This window comes from Fukomys damarensis, unplaced genomic scaffold (genome assembly GCF_012274545.1).
Source record: "Fukomys damarensis isolate Sample0158 unplaced genomic scaffold, DMR_v1.0_HiC HiC_scaffold_31, whole genome shotgun sequence".
Taxonomy (NCBI): domain Eukaryota; kingdom Metazoa; phylum Chordata; class Mammalia; order Rodentia; family Bathyergidae; genus Fukomys; species Fukomys damarensis.
Genome location: NW_022900943.1, coordinates 4,686,250 through 4,706,225, shown reverse-complemented (window position 1 = coordinate 4,706,225; position 19,976 = coordinate 4,686,250). Strand labels below are relative to the sequence as shown.

General features: G+C 37.8%; 1 protein-coding gene across 4 annotated transcripts in view; it reads right to left on the bottom strand.

The window, feature by feature from the left end:
* Psip1 (PC4 and SFRS1 interacting protein 1) overlaps window positions 1-19,976 on the bottom strand; it is a 44,489-nt gene that overhangs the window by 2,354 nt on the left and 22,159 nt on the right. The window contains exons 6-13 of one of the 4 annotated variants that reach the window (XM_010630952.2): window positions 13,907-14,000; window positions 12,677-12,752; window positions 6,071-6,296; window positions 5,164-5,282; window positions 2,597-2,652; window positions 1,718-1,788; window positions 1,443-1,544; window positions 1,121-1,334 (exon numbers count right to left, since the gene is read on the bottom strand). In XM_010630952.2, coding sequence (XP_010629254.1) covers window positions 1,121-1,334; window positions 1,443-1,544; window positions 1,718-1,788; window positions 2,597-2,652; window positions 5,164-5,282; window positions 6,071-6,296; window positions 12,677-12,752; window positions 13,907-14,000 — 958 coding nt within the window. Of the gene's footprint in view, window positions 1-1,120; window positions 1,335-1,442; window positions 1,545-1,717; window positions 1,789-2,596; window positions 2,653-3,301; window positions 3,952-5,163; window positions 5,283-6,070; window positions 6,297-12,676; window positions 12,753-13,906; window positions 14,001-19,976 lie in introns of those variants that run through there. The other 3 variants (XM_019208466.2, XM_010630953.3, XM_019208465.2) reach the window with 3 other exon arrangements.

The following is a 19,976-nucleotide window of genomic DNA, read 5'->3' as shown; positions in this document are numbered from 1 at the left end:
TGACATGATTTTGTGTCAATAAACAAATCACAGGGTTTTGCTAGAAATATTAGCAATCTTTAAGATGACCTATCATACCTAAACAAAATCAGCAACTGCTTTTGAAATGTTAGTTTTCACCTTGAAGCATCTGCCAGGTAAGATGTTTATTAACTTGGAATTGGGAGTGCTATTCTGATTTTAGAGTCCTTTTAAAAGATACTATCTTACTGCTGGGCAAGGTGGTGCACACCTATATAATCCCAGCACTCAGGAGGCTGAGGCAGGAGTTTAAGGCAGCCTGAACTGCACAGCGAGACCCTGTCTTCTAAAATAAAATAGGTAATTAAGAAAATAAAAGATCTTAAATTGGTAGAAAGGTATGTTTACAATTAGCTTTAAAATAATCAGAATTAGTAGCACAGAGAGTTTATAGGTACCAAAACAATCCCTTATTCTGAATGACTGAAATCAAGTGATTTCATATACCCCTCACACACATAACAATGTTAGATTAACACCATACTTTCCATCATTTTGTCTGACACAAGTGTGTACACTGAGCTGTCAAGAGGGCAAAGACACCACCTGAGCCACCCGGGTGAGATCTGTGGTTGGTCTGACATTCCCTCATCCCTGACTCTGCATTTACATGCTCCCCATAAGCAATCACTTTCTTATTCACACATAAGCTTAACACCAAAAATCTGACGTGTTCCGGGTAACCAAACAGAGCAAAACCTCGGACTATTTGTACCAGCTATAAGCAACAGCAGCAAACAGCAGCAGCATTCAGGCCTCATCTGCTAGGTTACATTTTAACTAAAAGATTGCTGTGTACTCTGATGGGGGCTTGGGACTAGAAGAAACATCAGAAGCAGTTGAAGGACCAAGAAGTGGGACCTTATGGGGATACAGGCTGCAGCATTCTGGGTGGCTTCCAGAAATACCCAGAATCATCTGACTCATTGGCAAATCATTTTAATGTTAAAAAAAAAACACCACCACCTCATGACACCACAAACTGACAGGATCTGTTATGAATGTGACCTGCTCTGGTCCTTCAATAAGCCATCACATGTTTTGACCACGTAGATAGGCCACTGACACAATTACCAAAACCAAATTTATTACCACATACCTGTTTGTTCCTTTTCTAGCTTTTTGTTTGGCCCTTTCTTCCCTTGATCTTTGGTTTTATTTGCTTCCTCGTGCTGTCTTTGTTCAGCAAGAGATTTATTCAACACTTGTGTGATGACAGAATCTCCTTCACCAACCAAAAACATATTCTTAAATTTGTTGTACAACATTGTAGACTTTTCCATGATAACTTGACTAACTTTGAATCGGCGTATCTGAGAAAACAATATATATTTATAACTCCCTAATTGATTATGGATGTCTTATTTTTAAGTGAAGTAACAAAGTTTTTTAAAAAAATCAAATGACCTCAATTAACTTACTTTTTTCAGGGTTGTAATCATCTCTGTGTGTTTCTGAGCTTGTTGCATTGTGACCTGAAGGGAAGCGAGTTCATCCAAGGCCTCGATGCATCTGTTCACATCCTGCACAACAGAACAGTAATTTCATAACTGTTAATTACCACAGCATATAAAACTTTCTGAAAATTTTTCAGAAATCAAAATGACTAGCAATTGTCCATTTTACCATTAAACATTCAGAAAGTCACGAGAATAAGTTATAAAAGCATTATCTTTAAATGAGGTTTAACACTTACAAGATTATCAATTTTGAGTGAATTTTTAATTTCAGCATGTATCCTTTGAAGTCGAGAATCCATTGATGTTTCTATAAATTAAAATATGTAAAAAATAGTAAATAGCTTTTCTAAAACCAGTGTTTCTAAAAGTCTAGGCAAGTATAATGAAATAGTGGCTTTAGGAAACTCATGTGGATGAAAAGTAGCTCAACAAGTTACGTACTTTTAAAAGACAGTTTTGGGATAGCAACATGCAGCAAAAGCACAAAATGACCGTCTAGCTGGATTTTTTCTCCCCAGATAAGCCCCTATCTTAATAATGAATTACTCTCTACTCACCAGACCTTTACCATACACATTTAACCCCCAAGGGATTTGTAAAATGGGAAAGTGTCCACCTTTTGGCAAAGGTTATCAACGTTAAGTATAAATACACCTCCTTAGCAACTTCACCTTGATTATGCTTAAAATATAATGTAATTTATGATGTGCCAGTTGTGGTGATGCATACCTCTAATCCCAGGACTCTGGGAAGCTGAAGTCAGAGGATCACAAGTTCAAGCACAGCACAAACACTTCCGTGAGACCCTGTCTCAAAATTCTTTAAAGGGATTGGGATATACCTGTGTGTAGACTCTGGGTCCAACCCCCAATAACACAAAAATAAGTGAAATTTAAATGGGATCCATGACGTATTTGAAAAAGTATTTGTAGGGGGCCAAGGATTTAGCTCGGTGGTGGTGCTGCCTGCCTCAGAAGCGCAAGGTCCCCGGTTCAATCCCCGGTACCAAAAATTATTTGTAGGATATAACGTGAGACTGATTTTAAAAGCAATCATGAAAAATTCTCTAACTTTCTAGGTACACTTTAAACATCTTAAAAAGTAAAATAACTAACCTCGCTTCTTCTCCACTTTCTTAACTTCTGGCTTCTTTCCTTCATCTTTATTCTGCCTATCAAATGTTAACACAAATATTTCAAAACATTGGAACGCTATGACTAATTACCAGATGCCCACAATCCCTTTTATAAAGGTACTGGCTATGGTTTTTAGAACTATCCTATTTCACAGCATTAGTGTAAAAATAAGCAAAACTTAAAAATCTACATACCAATTAACAATTTAATATATTCAATGACATCACAAAATGACTGACACCACAATGGCAAGTTTTCAGTCACTAATGTTCTTAAAAGCCCAATTAGCCCTAAAAGGAAGATAGCGCCTATGAATGTTAAATGGATTCTGCATCACAATTATTTTTATAAGCAGCATGTCAAAATAGACCAATTAATTGTTTCCCCACATGGCCAAAGTGTAGTTAAATTAAGGAGTCGAACTTCAAAATTAAATAGACTGTTTTAAGATGCTACTGTGATTTTTTTTTTTAAATGGGGGAGGTATTTCAAATGACATCCACTAACACTTACATACCATTTCACAGATGAAAAGGTACCATTAACTACAAATCACAAAAATAACCATTTAAAACTGAAATTTTAATTTGTAGTACCTTTGCTTGGAGTTCAGGCCATATCGTAAACCAATTAAAATAGACAAGAACAAAAAAGTATCTAAAAATCAGGTTTTTTTAAAAAAAACTTTATTTTAAAATTTTGGTTACAGTTTCATTTTTTTTTCTTAACAAGTCTACTGCTTAATCTCTCAGGATTAAAAAACAAGATTCTAAAGAATTAAACAACAAAGGAATGTCAAAGGAAGGGCACAGGCTGCTCCACTCTCAGGTGTAATAGCTATTCCATTAATGCCTAGCTTCAAAACGAAACGAGTTTTTATATCTTCTAAATGAATAATGTACAACCACCATCTTCATCTAGGCTTGTTATAACTTTCAAACACAGAGCTTCACTTTAAGCTTAGTAAAAAGCTTAACAGGAATGATGGCTGACTTAAGTGTGTAGTGTGTACCTCACAGTAAACTTCGTTAACAATCAGAACACAGTAACAATGCCATTAATAATGAAGTCCTCAATTTAGAATCTGGAACATTCTTCCATCAAGGGGGGAAGGGGAAATTCAGTCCAATGAGTCTGTCTCAAGATCTTCATCTCTTGTTTGCTCCACTTGTATTCTCTTTTCAGTAACTGGATTAATGCTTTGAGCCCAAAATGAGATATATTTTTTATTACTGTAGATTACATGTTGTTTGGCTGGGAATACAATACAATAAACTTTATTTTGCATAATGCATTTCACACAAGTTGCATCTGAAATGCTTTACAGAGCAAAACTGTCCAAGTACAAAGTTTTGTAATAACAGGAGAAGGAAAGAAAACACAAATATTAGAATTTGAGAAAGTTACATTGGAGGACATTCATAAGAAAATGAAATACATAAAGATAACTTTGAGATACTAAAGAAGAATTGTGTTGATTTTCTAAGCAACAACTAATTTTATATCAATTTTGGGAGCACAATAAAATTAAAAGCAACAAACAGTCCAACAACTTTCCAGTGAAAAGATAGAAAAGGATAGGTAACAAAAAATATTTACAGAAGTGTTCCAAGTCTAACATTGGGAGTATCACTTGTGAGCTTTAGATAAATTTTAAAATTACTCCCTGAAGCAGCTAAAACTGCTCATAAATCCTCCAAACAATTAAGAATAATGAGGTAAATGCTGAACCTACAAAGATAGCTTACGGATGTAGTATAAAGAAAAATCTTCAAGAATTGTTTAAAGTTTCACTGATTATCATTAACCTTGTCTTAGCATGTTTTAAAAATTACCTCCTAACAACAAAAAAATTAGTCAGTGTAAGACTTCACAAGGAATGAAATGTTTCACAGAAAGAACTCAGAAGGGACAGTCTAAAAGTAACTAGGAAAACAAATGTAATAAAGACAAACTCTGATCATTTATCACTGCTGACTTCTATTAATAAAATTACACAACGGAGGGTGACTTCCCCATGGGAAGTAAATACTGTAACCAAGTATCGAACTTTACGGGAAAACAGATCTGAATTGATTTATATTATACACAATGAATGTAAACCCTGTCAGCCTTTGGATTTATTTTTACTGGCTTCCTGGGTTTCCAACTGTGCTTTTTCTATTTCTGCTGGTCTTAAGGGGCAGGTTTGCTGTTGTGACAGATAAAAGTATTTCTTGCATTCTTCCTCCACCAATATAGTATAACTCTATATACATCAGAGAAATAAACAGTAGGGTATATTTTCTGCAGAGCCACTAACAACTAAAACGTGCACTTTGAATTTAAATTCAAAAATAATTCACAGGATGACTGCCTCAGTGAATTTCAACCTCACTTAGAATATAATAAAGCTTGAAATATCCTCAATATCATTTTACATGGAAGGTTTCTATAATATGGGAAAATTTTAATGCTGCATGAAGTCAAAAGTGAAAGTCTACTCTTTAAGAATTTCATGCTAGCCTTAAAAAAGAACCCAAAATTTAGAATAAAAAAATACTCACTGCTCAGTTTCCATTTGTTCCTCTTGCTTGCGTTTTCGGTCTGTGGCTTCCTTCTCATGTTGGCCTTTCAGCATATTCCTCCTATGAGCAGTCTGTAAGTTTCTTCCACCCTTTCTCTTCTGTTTCAAAAGTCAGGATGAATTTAGTCAACTATCAAGTCAGTGATTCCTGACTGCAAGTACAATCTTGGAAGAAAACACTAGTTTGAATTACATCTCTACTTTGCAAACTTAACGATTCTGTATTTAATAGTCCACTTCTTGCTCTGCTGTAGGTGATGCGTAGAGAGTGCGGCAGGCTATTTGCCTCTACACAGTGATTTTTTTCACTTGAATATTGACAAGAACATGCTTCAATCTATTTAAAATTTTGGCTTCTAAAAATTACAACACAAAAATCAGAAGAAAGTTATGTATGTGACCTGGTCTATACACATCTAAGGCTATATACAAAATCTGTGCAGGACACATATTTTTAATGAGATTCCCAAATAAGATTCAATGACACCCAAATAAAGTTATACATCCCCAAGAAAATATACAATACGTAGGCATGAAGATAAATTCATTGGAGTTTACACACACACACACACACACACACACATACCTCTTACATTTGTTTTCACTCACAACAACTCACTTCCCTTATTTCTCGCCTTTTTTAAATAGGTGAGATTATTGGAAATATGTACTTAATTTCCAGGTCATAATCATGAGAAGGTTAAGATAAATTTAGAAAATGCAGGAAAGTTTCAAATATGCTTTTTAATGTGGCTAATATGGAAGCCTACTCAAAAGGTAAATCCAAGTTAATGTTCATAATATCAAAAGCTTACTAGGTAAAGATCAAGAATTACATAAGAAACTCAAAACCAGAACAAAATATTTTATTTATGTAAACTTTCTACCTTTTCACCTTCTTGGTCATCTCCCTCTTCTTCAGAATCAGAGGTTGATGTAACCCCTGTTTTAGCTAAATTTTTCCTTTTTGATTCAATTTCTTTCTTGCCCTCTTTTTTCTCTGGCTCTTTCCTTGGCTTATCTTCTTCCTTCTGGCCCTCTTCATCCTTTTTAGGCTGCTTTTTAGGTTTTTCCTCTTGCCCCTTTTTCTTACTTTTGTCTTCTTCAGCAACCCTATTTTTGAGAGGTCAACAAGGGAAAATAAGCTTTCATGTATCATTACTTAGCATCCATCTATAATCTTCATGTTATCAACCAATTATTTCAGATAAAAATGAGTCAGGTAGCTGTGATCCCAGCTAGAGACTAAAGTAGGACACCTTTGAGTTCAAGGTCAGCCCAGTGAACTTAGACTCTGTCTCAAAAAACAAAGCACTACTGCTATTTAAAAGTAAATCTATAATGTTTTCAGTAAAAACATCTTAATCTTTCTGTAACAAAACACCCTTTTCATGTAAATTAGAACATAAATTGTCACCATTAGGTAAACAGAAACTCTTGATTTGAAAGTTTCCTTAAAAATAAAACCAACAGGGCCAGGGATTTAGCTCAGCGGTTCGGTGGCCTGCCTTCCAAGTTCAAGGACCCGAGTTCAATCCTTGGTACCAAAAACAAACAAACAAACCAAAAATAAAACCAACAAAGTCTCATCATGTTGTCTAGGATGGCGTAAGCCCAAGCGTACCACTGTACCCCAACTTCTAAATTTTACTGTGATTCATCTGTTCAAAAATAAAAAACATCTGAATACTAGCAGTGTGCCAGGCAATTCATTCTCCTTAATTCGGAGGTTACGGCCATGGGTGACATGAGCAAAATCCCTGGCTCTTATAGAAGGAAAGAGAAAGAATATGTATGGTTTTATTTTTTGGTGCTGGGAGATTTTAAACCTATTGCTTTATAATGCTAAAAACACAGCCCCACTTACCAAGTTTATATTGTTATATTTGCAAGAATTTGTTTTAAAAGTAGACACATTGCAAAATCTCAAATTGTAGAAGTGAAAGCAAATAGTCATTTTGGAATTCAAAGAAATGTTTTAAGCATATAATGGTAAATATACAGTCAATGAAGAACATCAAACAGGGCTGGGGATTTAGCTCAGTGGTGCTTTTGCCTGCCTTGAAATTCTCATCACCCCTAAAACAAGTCAACCTACCTAACTTGCTAGTTACTGCTGAATACTATTTAAGTAAATCTGAACAGCAGAAATATGCCCTAGAATGAGAGTCAATCATATAAATGCTAATAACATAATTACTTTAATGTGTTCATGTTCAACTATAGCAATTCCTTTATTTAAAAAATACTTCTACTTGTTGTTTTAATTAAAAACTATGTTTTTACTATACAGGGAATTTGACTAGTATTTTCATAAATTATACAATACGTTTAAGAGCTGGAAGGGACTTTATTCAGTTCAACGCTTTTCATTTGAAAACTGAGAAAATGATGACGCAAAAGGTTACATACATACTACACTCAGTATTTCAATTCTAAACCCACCAACTTTCATGACAACTGTTTCCTTGAATGCTTAACAAACTAAATTGGAAGGAAAAAATTCAATTTCTGCTTCTTCAGAAAATTATCATTGGATACGCTTATTTTCAAATGTTATACAGGATCCATCATTTACTTTCAATTAGTGGAAGAAAAAGCATAACACATAAAACTTCAGCACTTTAATAATTTCTTAAAAATGAGAAGAGTCAAATATAAAAACCAGTTTTGTGGTTTAAGCATCATCAGCCACTTGCAGTCCCCAAACTGCTGCGGGAGGAAATGGCGATTACAGCATGAGTGCCTCTGACTGGCCAGTCTGCCTTAGGCAGTGCTACCCTAGGGAGGAGACCTGCAGATGGGAAGCAGACATGACTCTGTCTGTGTGTCTTAGGGTACAGGGAATAAACCCCCAGGGCAATGTGTGCACGAATGAGCAAGTGCCCTGCCGTGGACACCTGACCTTAGCCTAAACTATAATGGATTTTAAAGATTGTGCCCAAATATGGAGATCTTTAGAATTACAATACATACACAGTGAAACATCGTGCAGCCTTTTCAAAAGTGACTTCAGGCATGTATTTTAAAAGTATGGGGCTGGAGCTGTAGGCTCAGTGATAAAGCACATGCTTAGCATGTAGAAAACTAGCATGTAGTGTTCTACACTGGGCTAGGTAGTGTGTACCTGTAATCCCAGCATTTGGAAAACTGAGGCAGGAGAAGTTCCACCGGGCAACTCAATGAGATCCCACGGGTCTCAAAATTCTTAAAAAAGCTGGGAATGTAGCTCAGTGTGAAGACCCTGGGATTAATCACCACCACCACCGAAGAGTAAACAAAATGTTAACAGGTCAACCTATAGTTCCAGCTACTCAGGAGGCAGAGACAAAGGACCATTTGAACCTGCAACCAGTGCCTGGGCAATACAGTGAGTCCTCATCTCAAAACAAACTCCTAAGAGAAATGATTGTTTCAAGGTTTTCAAAAAGTAGCAAAGAGGGCTGGGGGGATTTAGCTCAGTGGTTAAGGCCCCAAGTTTGATCCCAGTACCAAAAAAAAGTAGCAAAGAATTTCCATGTCCAAAACTCTGCTACAAGTGAGTCTTTTCCCAGTGACCCTTCTTGCCACTTAGCATGAAATACAGACTTGTGCATGGTGCTGGGATTTAACCCAGGGCCTTAGAACGCTAGGCCAGCGCTCGGTCCAACATATTCTGCTTTATAACAGTTTAAGGCACATTACAAAAACTCTAAGTTTCTTTAGTTTGCCAAAGACTAATGCAAAGCCAAGCCTAAATATCTCAGTAGCTCATTATAAACATTTCTTACTTTACACACGTATTGTAAATTGGTTTCTAGGTTCTATCCTATTGTCATTTCAGTACCTACTGCGGAGTCAGCAGCAGACACATGCTGTTCCCGTGGTGAGAGAAAGCTTAGCTCTGCACCCCACTCAGTATTCGGTACACAACCAAAGGTAGCTACAGCCAACACACAGCCTTACGTAAAAAACATGAACAAAAAACACAGCTGGGCACAGTGGTACATGCCAGTAATGCCAGGTCCCACTGATGCTGAGGCAGGAGGAACCCAAGTTTGAAGCCAGCGTGGGAAACTTAGCGATACTTTCTCAAAGGAAAAAGGGCTTGTGGCTCAGGTAGAGTGCTAGTGATCTAAAGCCCTTGGTTCAATACTCATAAATAAATATGATAAACTGCTCCTATTTTAGGGTTATCTACTTCCTCAGCAAACTGGTAAAAGAACAAAAACCTACATGTTGCATTTACTTTACAGCTGAGAAGCTGGAAACCCAAAACTTTTAAAACCAATTTCTTTGACTACACAGTGGTGAATACTGAACCCAAAGCTTCACTTATGCTAAATCGGCACTCTGCTACTGAGCTCATTCCCAACCTTCACAGGTTTCTGACTGACAGATCCTTGTGCCACTTACAGGTTACAGTGTAACCGGATAAACTTATACAGAGCAAAGATCAGATGAGCACACTCACAATCTCTGTCTCCTCAAATCTCCGATTTATGTGTCAGGAACTTTCTCAGACTTGGTTATAAGGTCAGAAGTAATCACTCCTGCTTCCTGTACTGTAGAACCCATTATCTAACCTTCCTGCCTGCCTTAGTTCTCTCCCCCACTCAAGCCCGAGGACACCTTCTCTGCTCTCTATTCTAACATATCATCACACGGTGAATGAAACTGTACCACTAGGATAACCTGAAAATGTACTCCATGAACTTGTTGTGTAAGAGGTTTCAAGGTAGAATACTGGTTAGTCAGCAGCCTCTTTCTTTTTCTTTGAGACATGGTCTCACTACGTAGTCTGGTTGGCCTCAAACTTGCAGTGATCCTCCTGCTTCAGCCTCCCAAGTGCTGGGATGACAGACTATGCCACCATGCCCGGTTCAACAGCCCGTTTTCAGTAAGGATGTAGAATTTTCAAATTCAGACAGCTTGGGGTCCAAGATCTAGGCAAGGGTATTGCTGTCAGGCTTACGCATTCCAGCTGGTGCCAAACATGACAGTGCATCCCTGTAATCCCAGCACTCTGTGAAGCTGAGGCAGGAGGACCTCAAACTCAAGCCCAGCTAGGGGAACTCAGCGGAGAAGCTGTTTTAAAATTAAAAAAAATAAAATAAAAAGGGCAGGGAATACAGCCATTGTGAATGATTCAGTCCTGTGCCCAATGTCTTCAGATGGAAACATAGTTCCTGAGCTGCCCTCTTTCTTCAGTGGAGGTGCAGTTCTCAGGGGTGGTTATTAAGAAAACCTATAAACTCAAACTATGTATAATTAACCACAAAAAGATACATACATCTGGGAGAGTCTTAGGTACCACTACACACACAAAGCTAACTAGAATTAAATACACAATAAAATAATGCATTAAGAATGATACCACAGCCGGGGATTTAGCTCAGTGGTGCCATGCCTGCCTTACAAGCACAAGGTCCTGAGTTCGATCCCTTGTACCACACCCACACACCCACACACACACAGAAAGAAAAAGAAATGACACCAAACTGCATCAAAAGAGTAACTGTAAAAAGAAATACTGGATCCCCAAATCCCTGCAGGCTGAAAGTCAGCTGAGAAAGCCACTCACTGAGAAAGGCAGTGTTTCCCAACTACAAAGGATAGTGAATAAGTAGAGAACTTCTGCAAGAATCAGCCAAGAGCTATGGAGACAAAGGATGCTTCCCAGGGAAAAGTAAAGCCTAATCCAGAAACATCTGCACTATGCAAAACAGGGCTTCCAGTATTTTCCCAAAGTTTGAGAATTCCTCGGGAACAATGCCTGCAAACAAACTCACCTAACAAAGTACACAACTTTGTAATTTCACTTTAGTAATTAAACTATGTTGTGTATTTGTGCCACTATTTTTTAACTGACAAGTAAAAACTGTATATATTTCTAGCATGCAACATGTTTTCATGCATCTATACATTGTGTGAAATGGCTAAATTAAGCTTTTTTTTGTGCTAAGTATCCATAAAATCCATTTTCTTAATTTTCAAATATACAATATATTGGTTTGTTTTTTGTTTTGTTTTGCTTGGTACCAGGGGATTGAATTTGGGACCCTGAGCCTCCAAGGCAGGTGGTGGAACTACTGAGCCAAATGCCCAGCAATATATTGGTTTTACATGCTATTATTTGAGACAGGGTCTATGTAGCCCAGGTTGGCTCCAAACTCCCAAGCTCAAGTAATGCTCCTGCCTCAACCAGAAAACTTCAGGTGCATTCCACTGCATCTAGCTTATTTTAAAAACACTTTAACAGCTAGATTTTCAATAAAATAAACTCTTTAAATACATTTTGGTTGAAGGACAGAGATAAAGCTTAGTAGTAGATAGAATGTGTGGTCAGGATGTGAAACCTCATACCTACCCTCAGAACTCCAAGAAAAGGGGGGGTCAGATGGATATGGGGATACATTCCTATAATCCTAGCTATTTGAGAGTCACAAGTTCAAGGGCAACCTTGGCAATTTAGCAAGATCCTATCTCAAAATATAAAATAAAAAGGGCCAGGAATGCAGCTCAGAGGCAGTGTGTCCCTGGATATAATGCCTAGGACCATAAAAAAAATTTATCTTTTTGGTTGAAAGTACCAGCTCTGCAGTATTGTTCTATAAAGTGTGCCTTAAAACCTGTCCTTTAAACAACAAAAAAGTTCATTCAATACACTGTAAATCTATTACTTTCTGAAGGCAGGCACGGTTGCCACCGAGCTAAATCCCTGGCCCAATCTATTCCTTGTTTTTAACTTAAGTTTTTTTAGGCAAGGTCTAAATTGCCCAGGCTGGCCACAAACTTGTGATCCTCCTGCCTCAGCTTTGCAAGTAGCTAAGATGTAAATCAATTAATGATATATTTCACTTGAGCCTTCCCTATAAAATCTTTAATAAACAATAGCCACAAAAAAGGTTTGCCTCCATTGTCTAAAATTTTCCCAGAAAAGCCAAAGTAAAACAGGATCCTTCAGTGTGTGGGGTGGTGGGGACAAGGGACAAAAAACAAACTTTTTAAAAATTTTAAATAAGTCTTAAGTTTTCACTACAAAAATACATGTAGCACTATTCTGAAATAAAGCACTTATTTGGGAGAAGATGAAAATTTGTAGACATTGCTAAAAATTTATCTAAAATTACTGTAGCACAGTATCTTTTTTTTTGGTACGGGGAATTGAACTTGGGACCTTGCATTTGAGAAGTAGGCAGCGGAACCACTGAGCTAAACCCCCGGCCCTCAGCACAGTTTCTGGACCAATTTCCCATTTATAGATTTACCCTGCATGGCAAAAAGTAATTTTATGTCTTCCAGTACCACGAAAAGGTCTTAAACTAACCAATAAAATAATAATCACATACTTGATTGCCTAACAATTTTAACTTTTTACAAAAAATTTCACATTTACCCTGTATATTTTACAAGTATCAAAATAGTTATAGCAACACACATCCTAACAAAAATGCAAAGTGATATATGCACAGACTGGAAGGTCTCATGATTACACATTAAGATAAACTCACATGTCACTCTCTGAAGGGCAAGGCGGTTTTACCATTTTGGGTCTGCCTCTTGGTTTTGGAATCTTGGCTTCTGTAGCTAACATTCATGTGGGGGGGAAAAAAAAGTCATTAACTACCAGTTCCTGTAAAAATTCAAATCTCATATATAAAAGATTACAAATAATATATATATATACTATATAAAAATTATCATTTAGTGACTTACTATAGATATGACCCACAAGTTTAAAAACAATGCATCTCCACAGATCCAGTGAGTAAAAGCTAAACATTTAAGAACAGCATAAATTTCAATTTCTCCTGAGTATGTCTAAAAGGGCTTAAAACAGCATTTTTCACTGTTGTTTTAATAGTGATGTCACAAATCCAACTTTAGATTCACTTACAGTCAATACTTAGGCATATTACAATATTAAGTATACTTACAAAGTCATCTTTGTGAGTCTGTATCAGTATGCACTGTTTCCTTTTTTTTTTAATTTTTTTTTATTTTTTGGTACCGGGGATCGAACTCAGGACATTGTGCTTGCAAGGCAAGGCAGGAGCACCACTGAGCTAAATCTCCGGCTCACCAAGTTTCCTAACACCATTAATCTGATCCATTATTACTGTACTGTGTTCCAAAATATTATGTAAAAAAGATTCTCAGGGTTTTTTTCTGGCTATTATACATGTTAACTCTTTTCATTAATAATTCTATTATGAAATAGAAAAAAACCTGGCTCAATTTTTGTTAGTTTTCTTTTACTTTGTATTAGGAAGGTCCTCCCATGAGATTTCCAATTTGCCATATTAAAATACTAAGTAGGCAATGAAGAGAGGAATATGTTACATTCTTATAGATAAAGCCAATTAAATTATTAAATACTAACATCTGTTAATATTAAGCAAATGTTGTATACGACTCCACTGAGAAAGCTTATGCCTTGTGAGAGGCCCTTCAAACAATGAAAAAAGTGACATTATTTCCGACTTGAATAAGCAGAAACCATTTGCATCTCCTTTGCTATGTTGCACACAGTTATGTAACAATAACTTTTCTGTCAAAAACAGTGCGTACACCTGTGTTCCCGTAAGACTAGATTAGATTACACAGCCTATTGAGGTCATTCTCAGACTTATCTGAATCTCTGTCATTAAGCAATGAGGCTATCCACTTCATTTCAGAACACTTTTAATGGACTGGAATACTAATCACAAGCCAAACAAATATTTAAGTAATAAGCCTACCTGCAGGTCGGCCTCTCTTAGGACTCACTTTTAGATTAACAGATGCTGTTGCTGTTGTCACTACTCCTGCCTCCTCGGTTTCTACTTTTTCTGCCTGAATCACAAACAGTATTTAGCAAATAGTATGTGTTCAAACTTTAATTCGACAGCAAAAATATACGTTCTTAACATGAGCCAAGCAAGTATAAGCATCATTTCTTTATAATCTTTATTATTTCTAGATAGCTTATCAGAGCAACATCCTCAAACTCTGCTTAGAATCCTAGAAAACTATTTGTTTTTAAAATTTACCATTTTGGGGAGGGGGCTTGAGGGGTAAGGGAAAAGGGGAAAAAAGAGGCGGGATGTATCGTGTACAGTTGCCAATTTCCTATGATGACTGTTATCACTGTTTGCCTAAAATTTACCAAAATAAATGTTCTGCTACCAAAAAGAAAGAAAAATAAAGTTCACCTTTTAAAAATTCTCAAACTAAAAAAAACAATTCATTCCTAAAATATAAAGGGCCAAGGCCGGGGATTTAGCGCAGTGGTTCCGCCACCTGCCTTACAAGCTCAAGGTCCTGAGTTCCATCCCCACTACTAAAAAATAAAAAATAAAGCTAATATTCTTTACATAATAATATGAGAACCAAAATACAATGTAATTATGCTGTAAGAACTCTAATTCCCTAAATTTGTTAGTATGTACACATTTTATTTTTGCACTGATACCTGACATTCTCCCATAGGAGTTATTCCTCTTTCCCATAAAGCAAGCTCTTTGCGAACTACAATGCCCTCTCATAAATTCTGGTATAACTCTCCTGAAGAGATGATTCCAAATGAGAATCAGTACTGCTGACTTCAGCACTGCAGTGGAATAAGGGTTAAGAACCACAAACTGGACAGGAAATGGGAAAATGAGGCAACAGTACGATCGTAACTGCAAAAGCAAAGAAACTGAAGCATGGACAGGCCACTGAAGTGGTTTTCTGAGAAAGTCTCACTACGCAGTTCAGCCTGGCCCTGGACTCACTGCAGCTGGGATTATAACCACGAGCCGCTCCGCACCCTATTCCCCAACTGTTTAGAATTCAACACTAATTTCAGTTAAAAAAAAAAAAAAAAAAAAAAAGACAACTCAAGACATGCATAATTCAACTTTTACAAATAAAAAATTTGAAGCTGCCTTTTACTTGATCTGATTTCTAAACATGCCCAATGTTGACAAGGGTACTGATGCTTAGTAATTACTGCTACCTTTCTAAAAGAGTTTTATGGAAACCAGGGATTTAGCTCAGTGGTGCTGCCACCTGCCTCACAAACACAAAGTCCTGAGTTCGATCCTCAGTACAAAAAAAAAAAAAAAAAAAAAAAAAAAAAAGTCCTCAGCCAGGGGTAGACAGGCATGCCAATACATTAATCTCTGAACTCCAGGAGGCTGAGACAGGAAAACTGCAAATTCAAGCCCACTGCCGGCAGCTTAGTGACTCAGCAAAACCCTGCCTCAAAAAACTCAAAAAAAGGGTTGGAGATACAGCTCAATGCAAAGGCGCTAGGTTCTAAAGTTTTGTAATTCTAGACTATAAAATAAAAACAGCAATAAAAACATTACTCCTCATGAAAATAAAATTTTAAGCCTAGTGACTTTATATACGTATTTAAATATAACTAATTAATTTCTTCCATATTTTACTTAATTTCACTGAGATGTCTAACCTTCGATTAATTTTCTCCCCATTTATTGCCCTACTTTTTAACCTTACTACCTTCCTTATCTTGCCTACAGCTACAATATAGGCAGGAACCTCCTGAGATTGGGCATCATAGCACGTGCCGGTAATCCCAGGACTCAGGAGGCTGAGGCAGGAGGATTGCTAAGAGTTCCAGGCCAGCTTGAGCTACATAGAGTTCAAAGAACAGCCTGAACTACACAGCAAGACATAGTTTCAAAAGACCAAAAACACCCAAGACACACACAAATACTCCAGAGGTCAACACCGCCACGTTACGGAGCCCGGTATGGAGGCTCACACCTATAATCCGACATTACAGAGGTTACACCAGGAGGACTGCAGACACAAGGCCTACCTGGAACACACAAAACCTTGCCTAACAACAACAACAAACCCACAGACACAATGGCACATAGGCTGAGGCAGAAAGATCTCAAGTTTGAGTGCCAACTAGGCAACTTAGCTCACTGTCAAGACCCTGGGTTAATTCCCAGTACCAAAAAAGCCCCAAACCTCCTAAAACTACCACTGATAAAGCTTCCTCAAAGCCCTCTGCATCTTTAGCTTTGCTGTAGCTGCTCCCTTGTCCCCGTGAGGATTATCACAAAATTCTACCTTCCGTGTCCCATTATTCTCAAACTGCTGCACCCTACTGGGGTGGCCTGAACTAGGCAAAGGACTGCAGAAACATGCATTCATTTTACGTAATCTGTTGGGATTTCAAAGCCATTCATCACTCCTTTACTCTGTCTCTTATTTCAGGTCCTGAATAGCTAGCACAAATTTTTAATCCATTCTTCAGGCCTTGTACCGTGCCTGAAAGTCTTGCTTTGGATTCGGTCTGAAGGAGGGCGACTGAGTCCTACAGGAAGAAATTCCCTTAATTTCCAAGTCTCCCTACAGATCTGTGTAGCCTCCACCTTTCTGTGTTAGGACTAAAATGTCCATCTTTACCTTGAGTGGATTCCTTCAAACGTGCCTTCCCTTACCTCACCCAGCATATACTTACAAAAAATAAATTTATATTGACTCATTTCACAGCTTCCACCTTTGCTACTTTTGCAAGAAAAAATATGTTTAGGCATCTACTGTTTTTTTTCACTTTATAAATTCTTTCCCTTACCTATGTAAATCCCTGCTAAACTGCTGTATTTCTTTTCCTTCCAAGATTTCAACTTTACCATTAAACATTTTATTCTCCAACCCACTTCATTACATCCTTATCATTCCCCTAATAAAACTATAAAGTATCTTGGGGGAAAGCCTGTCAGTATCTTACCAGACCCAATCCACAACAGAACATTTCATCACTCCTTGGATCTTGAAATTTCCCTCTCCGTTATTTAGCATGACATACTCCCTTGCTTTTTTCCTGGCAGTTCATTCTCAACCTAATTTTGCAGTCACCTATTTTCTTTATTCACCCAGAAGTCCAGTTTCTGCATACACCCCAGTAAGCATTTCCTCTTGACATCATCTATCCCATCTGTATTTAAATCAGGACTACACCGCTAACATTTCACTTTTCTCCTTTGGTGCTAGAAAGATACGTATTTTCATTACAATTCCTACAGGTGCTTCACTTTGATCTCAGTCGCCAAAACAAAAACTGACCGTTCTCTGCCTTCCTGAAATCAATTTATCTACACCACACCAGTCATTCCAGGTTCTGCCCCACTCCACCAACCACTTTCAATTGATAATCAACTTAACCTCCCGTTGTGCTTTTAAATCCCATCTCTCATTTATACTATAACAAAACAAAACAAAACAAAACAAAAACAAAAACAAAAACAAAACTTGGGCCAGGGATTTAGCTCAGTGGTTTTGCTGCCTGCCTGGTAAGCACAAGGACCAGAGTTCAAGCCCCGGTACCAAAACCAAAACCAAACAAAAACAACCTGCCATCTTTACTTCCATTCTCATGCCAACTCCTTAGCAAGGCCTTTTCTAACCCGTCAATGCTCCACTTTAATCCTCACATTTTACATATTCATAAACATGCCTTGTATATATTGTAGGATCCATTCTAGACAAGTGTAATAAGGCAATTCACAAATCTTTTGGTTTCACAAATTTGTCAGTTAGGTTTTACACTGTTTTAGACTACTCAGTGTTAGGCCTTAAAAAGCACATACCGGGCCAGGGATTTGGCTCAGTGGTTCCACCACCTGCTTTGCAAGTGCAAGGGCCCAAGTTCAATCCCTGGTACCAAAAAAAAAAGCATATAACTTCATTAAAAAAGTACTTTACTGGGGGCATTTAGCGCAGTGGTTCCACTGTCTGTTTCGCAGTCTTGAATTCGATTTCCAGTACCAAAAAAAAAAAAAAAGTGCTTTACTAGGCTAAGGAGTTAAGTTGGTAGTACAACACTTGCCTAGCATATGTGAGGCCCTGTATTCAATCCCTAGTATCACAAAAATACAAAATAAAAGCAAAAACTGCTTTAAATATGCTACAATCATCTGAGCCTTCAGCAAACCACAACCTTTCTGCAGGTGCAGGGCCTTACCTTGATGCTGATGACTACTGACTGGTCAGCCTGGTGGCTGCTAAAGGTTAGTCACCGTGGTAATTTCTTAAAATAAGACAATGAAGTATGACCCTCTGACCTGTCAACAGTGTCTTCCTTTCAGAAAAGATTCTCTATATCATGCGATGACGTCTGATAGCATTTTACCAAGAGAACTTTCAAAACTGGAGTCAGTCCTTTCAAATTCTGCCACTGCTTTATCAACTAAGTTTATTAATAAATCCTTTGTTGTTTTTCAACTGTGCTTCTAATACCTCCACAGGAATAGATCACACCTCAAGAAACGATTTTCTTTGCTCACCTATAAAGGCTGCAAACTGGATGCTGTGTTAGTAGGTATGCAAACACTAAGTTCACTGAACATCTCCCTCAGAACTCTTGAGTGATGAAGTACACTGTCAACGAGTAATAGTGTTTTGAAAACAATCTATTTTTCTGAGCAGTGAGACTCAACAGTTGGCTTAAAATATTTAGTACACGCTATCATCAGCTATGCTGTCACCCATGCCTTGTTCCATCATTATCTGGTAAAATACCTAAAGACCCTAGGATCTTGAGAATGAAAAATGAGCCCTAGCTTCAGCCTCAAGTCACCAGCTGCACCAAACCCTAGGCAAGAGTCAGTTTGTCCCCCCCACCTTTTTAAAGACAGGATCTCACTATGTAGTTGAGACTGACCTGGAACTCATTATGTAGTCCAGGCTGGTTGTGAACTCACAGCGATCCTCCTGCCTCAGCCTCCCGAGTGCTGGGATTACAGGTGTGCGCCACCACGCCGGTTTGTCCTTTTAAATTGTGAAGCTGGACACTAACTTTACCCAACTTTGTCATAGATGGCATCTTCTTCCATTGTAAGCTGTTTCCACTATACTGAAAGCTGGCTGTTTGGTACACTTCCTGTCAATTATCTTAGTTACATCTTCAGAATAATATCAACAGCTTCTGTAACAGCACTTACTGCTTTCACTTTGAACTTTTTAGACAGAGACAGCTTCTTTCCTTAAACCTGACAACTAATCTCTGTCAGCTTCAGTCTGTTCTGCAGCTAGCTTCCTCACTTTCCTCAGACTTCACACAAGACAAACACAAGCTTTCCCTTGTCTTAGGCTTCAGCTTACGGCAGCCCTGTGACTGGCTGGCTTATCTTCCATCCAGACCACTAAAACTATCTCCGTTATCAGTAAAAAGGTGGTTTGCTGTTCAGTAGGACAGCACTTTTCCCTTTCATTTACAACTTCCCTACTAGCCCAAGAGGCCTAGGATTTTTACACAACTTCGTAAGATTAATTATTTCTATCTTCTAATTTAAAAAGTGACAAGCAAGCAGGGGACTTTTTCCTTTCTCTTAAATAACTAGAACCCAGTGTAGGGTTATTAACAGGCCTAATTTCAATTTAAATACTGTCCATGTCTCAGAACAGGGGATCCAAGCCCCCCCAAAAAGAGCAGTTGAACACCCACGATATCAGCTAAGTTCAACGTCTAATATATGTGCAGTTTCACGGTGCCCCAACCAATTAACAACAGTAATGTCACAGATCAGTGAGCACAAATCTCCGTAACAAATATAGTAATAAAGTCTGGGGGCTGGGGACGTAGCTCAGTGGTGCTGCCACTGCCTCACAAGCACAAGGTCCGGAGTTAAATCCCCGGTACCAGAAAAAAAAAAAGACTGAATAAAGTCTGTGATAATTACCAAAAATCTGACACAAATAGCACTGAAAGATTTAATCAATGAAGGGTTTCCAAATCTTCAATTTGTAAAACATGCTTAGTACTGCAAGGCACACAGAGTGAAGTGCAATGAATCAAAGCACATC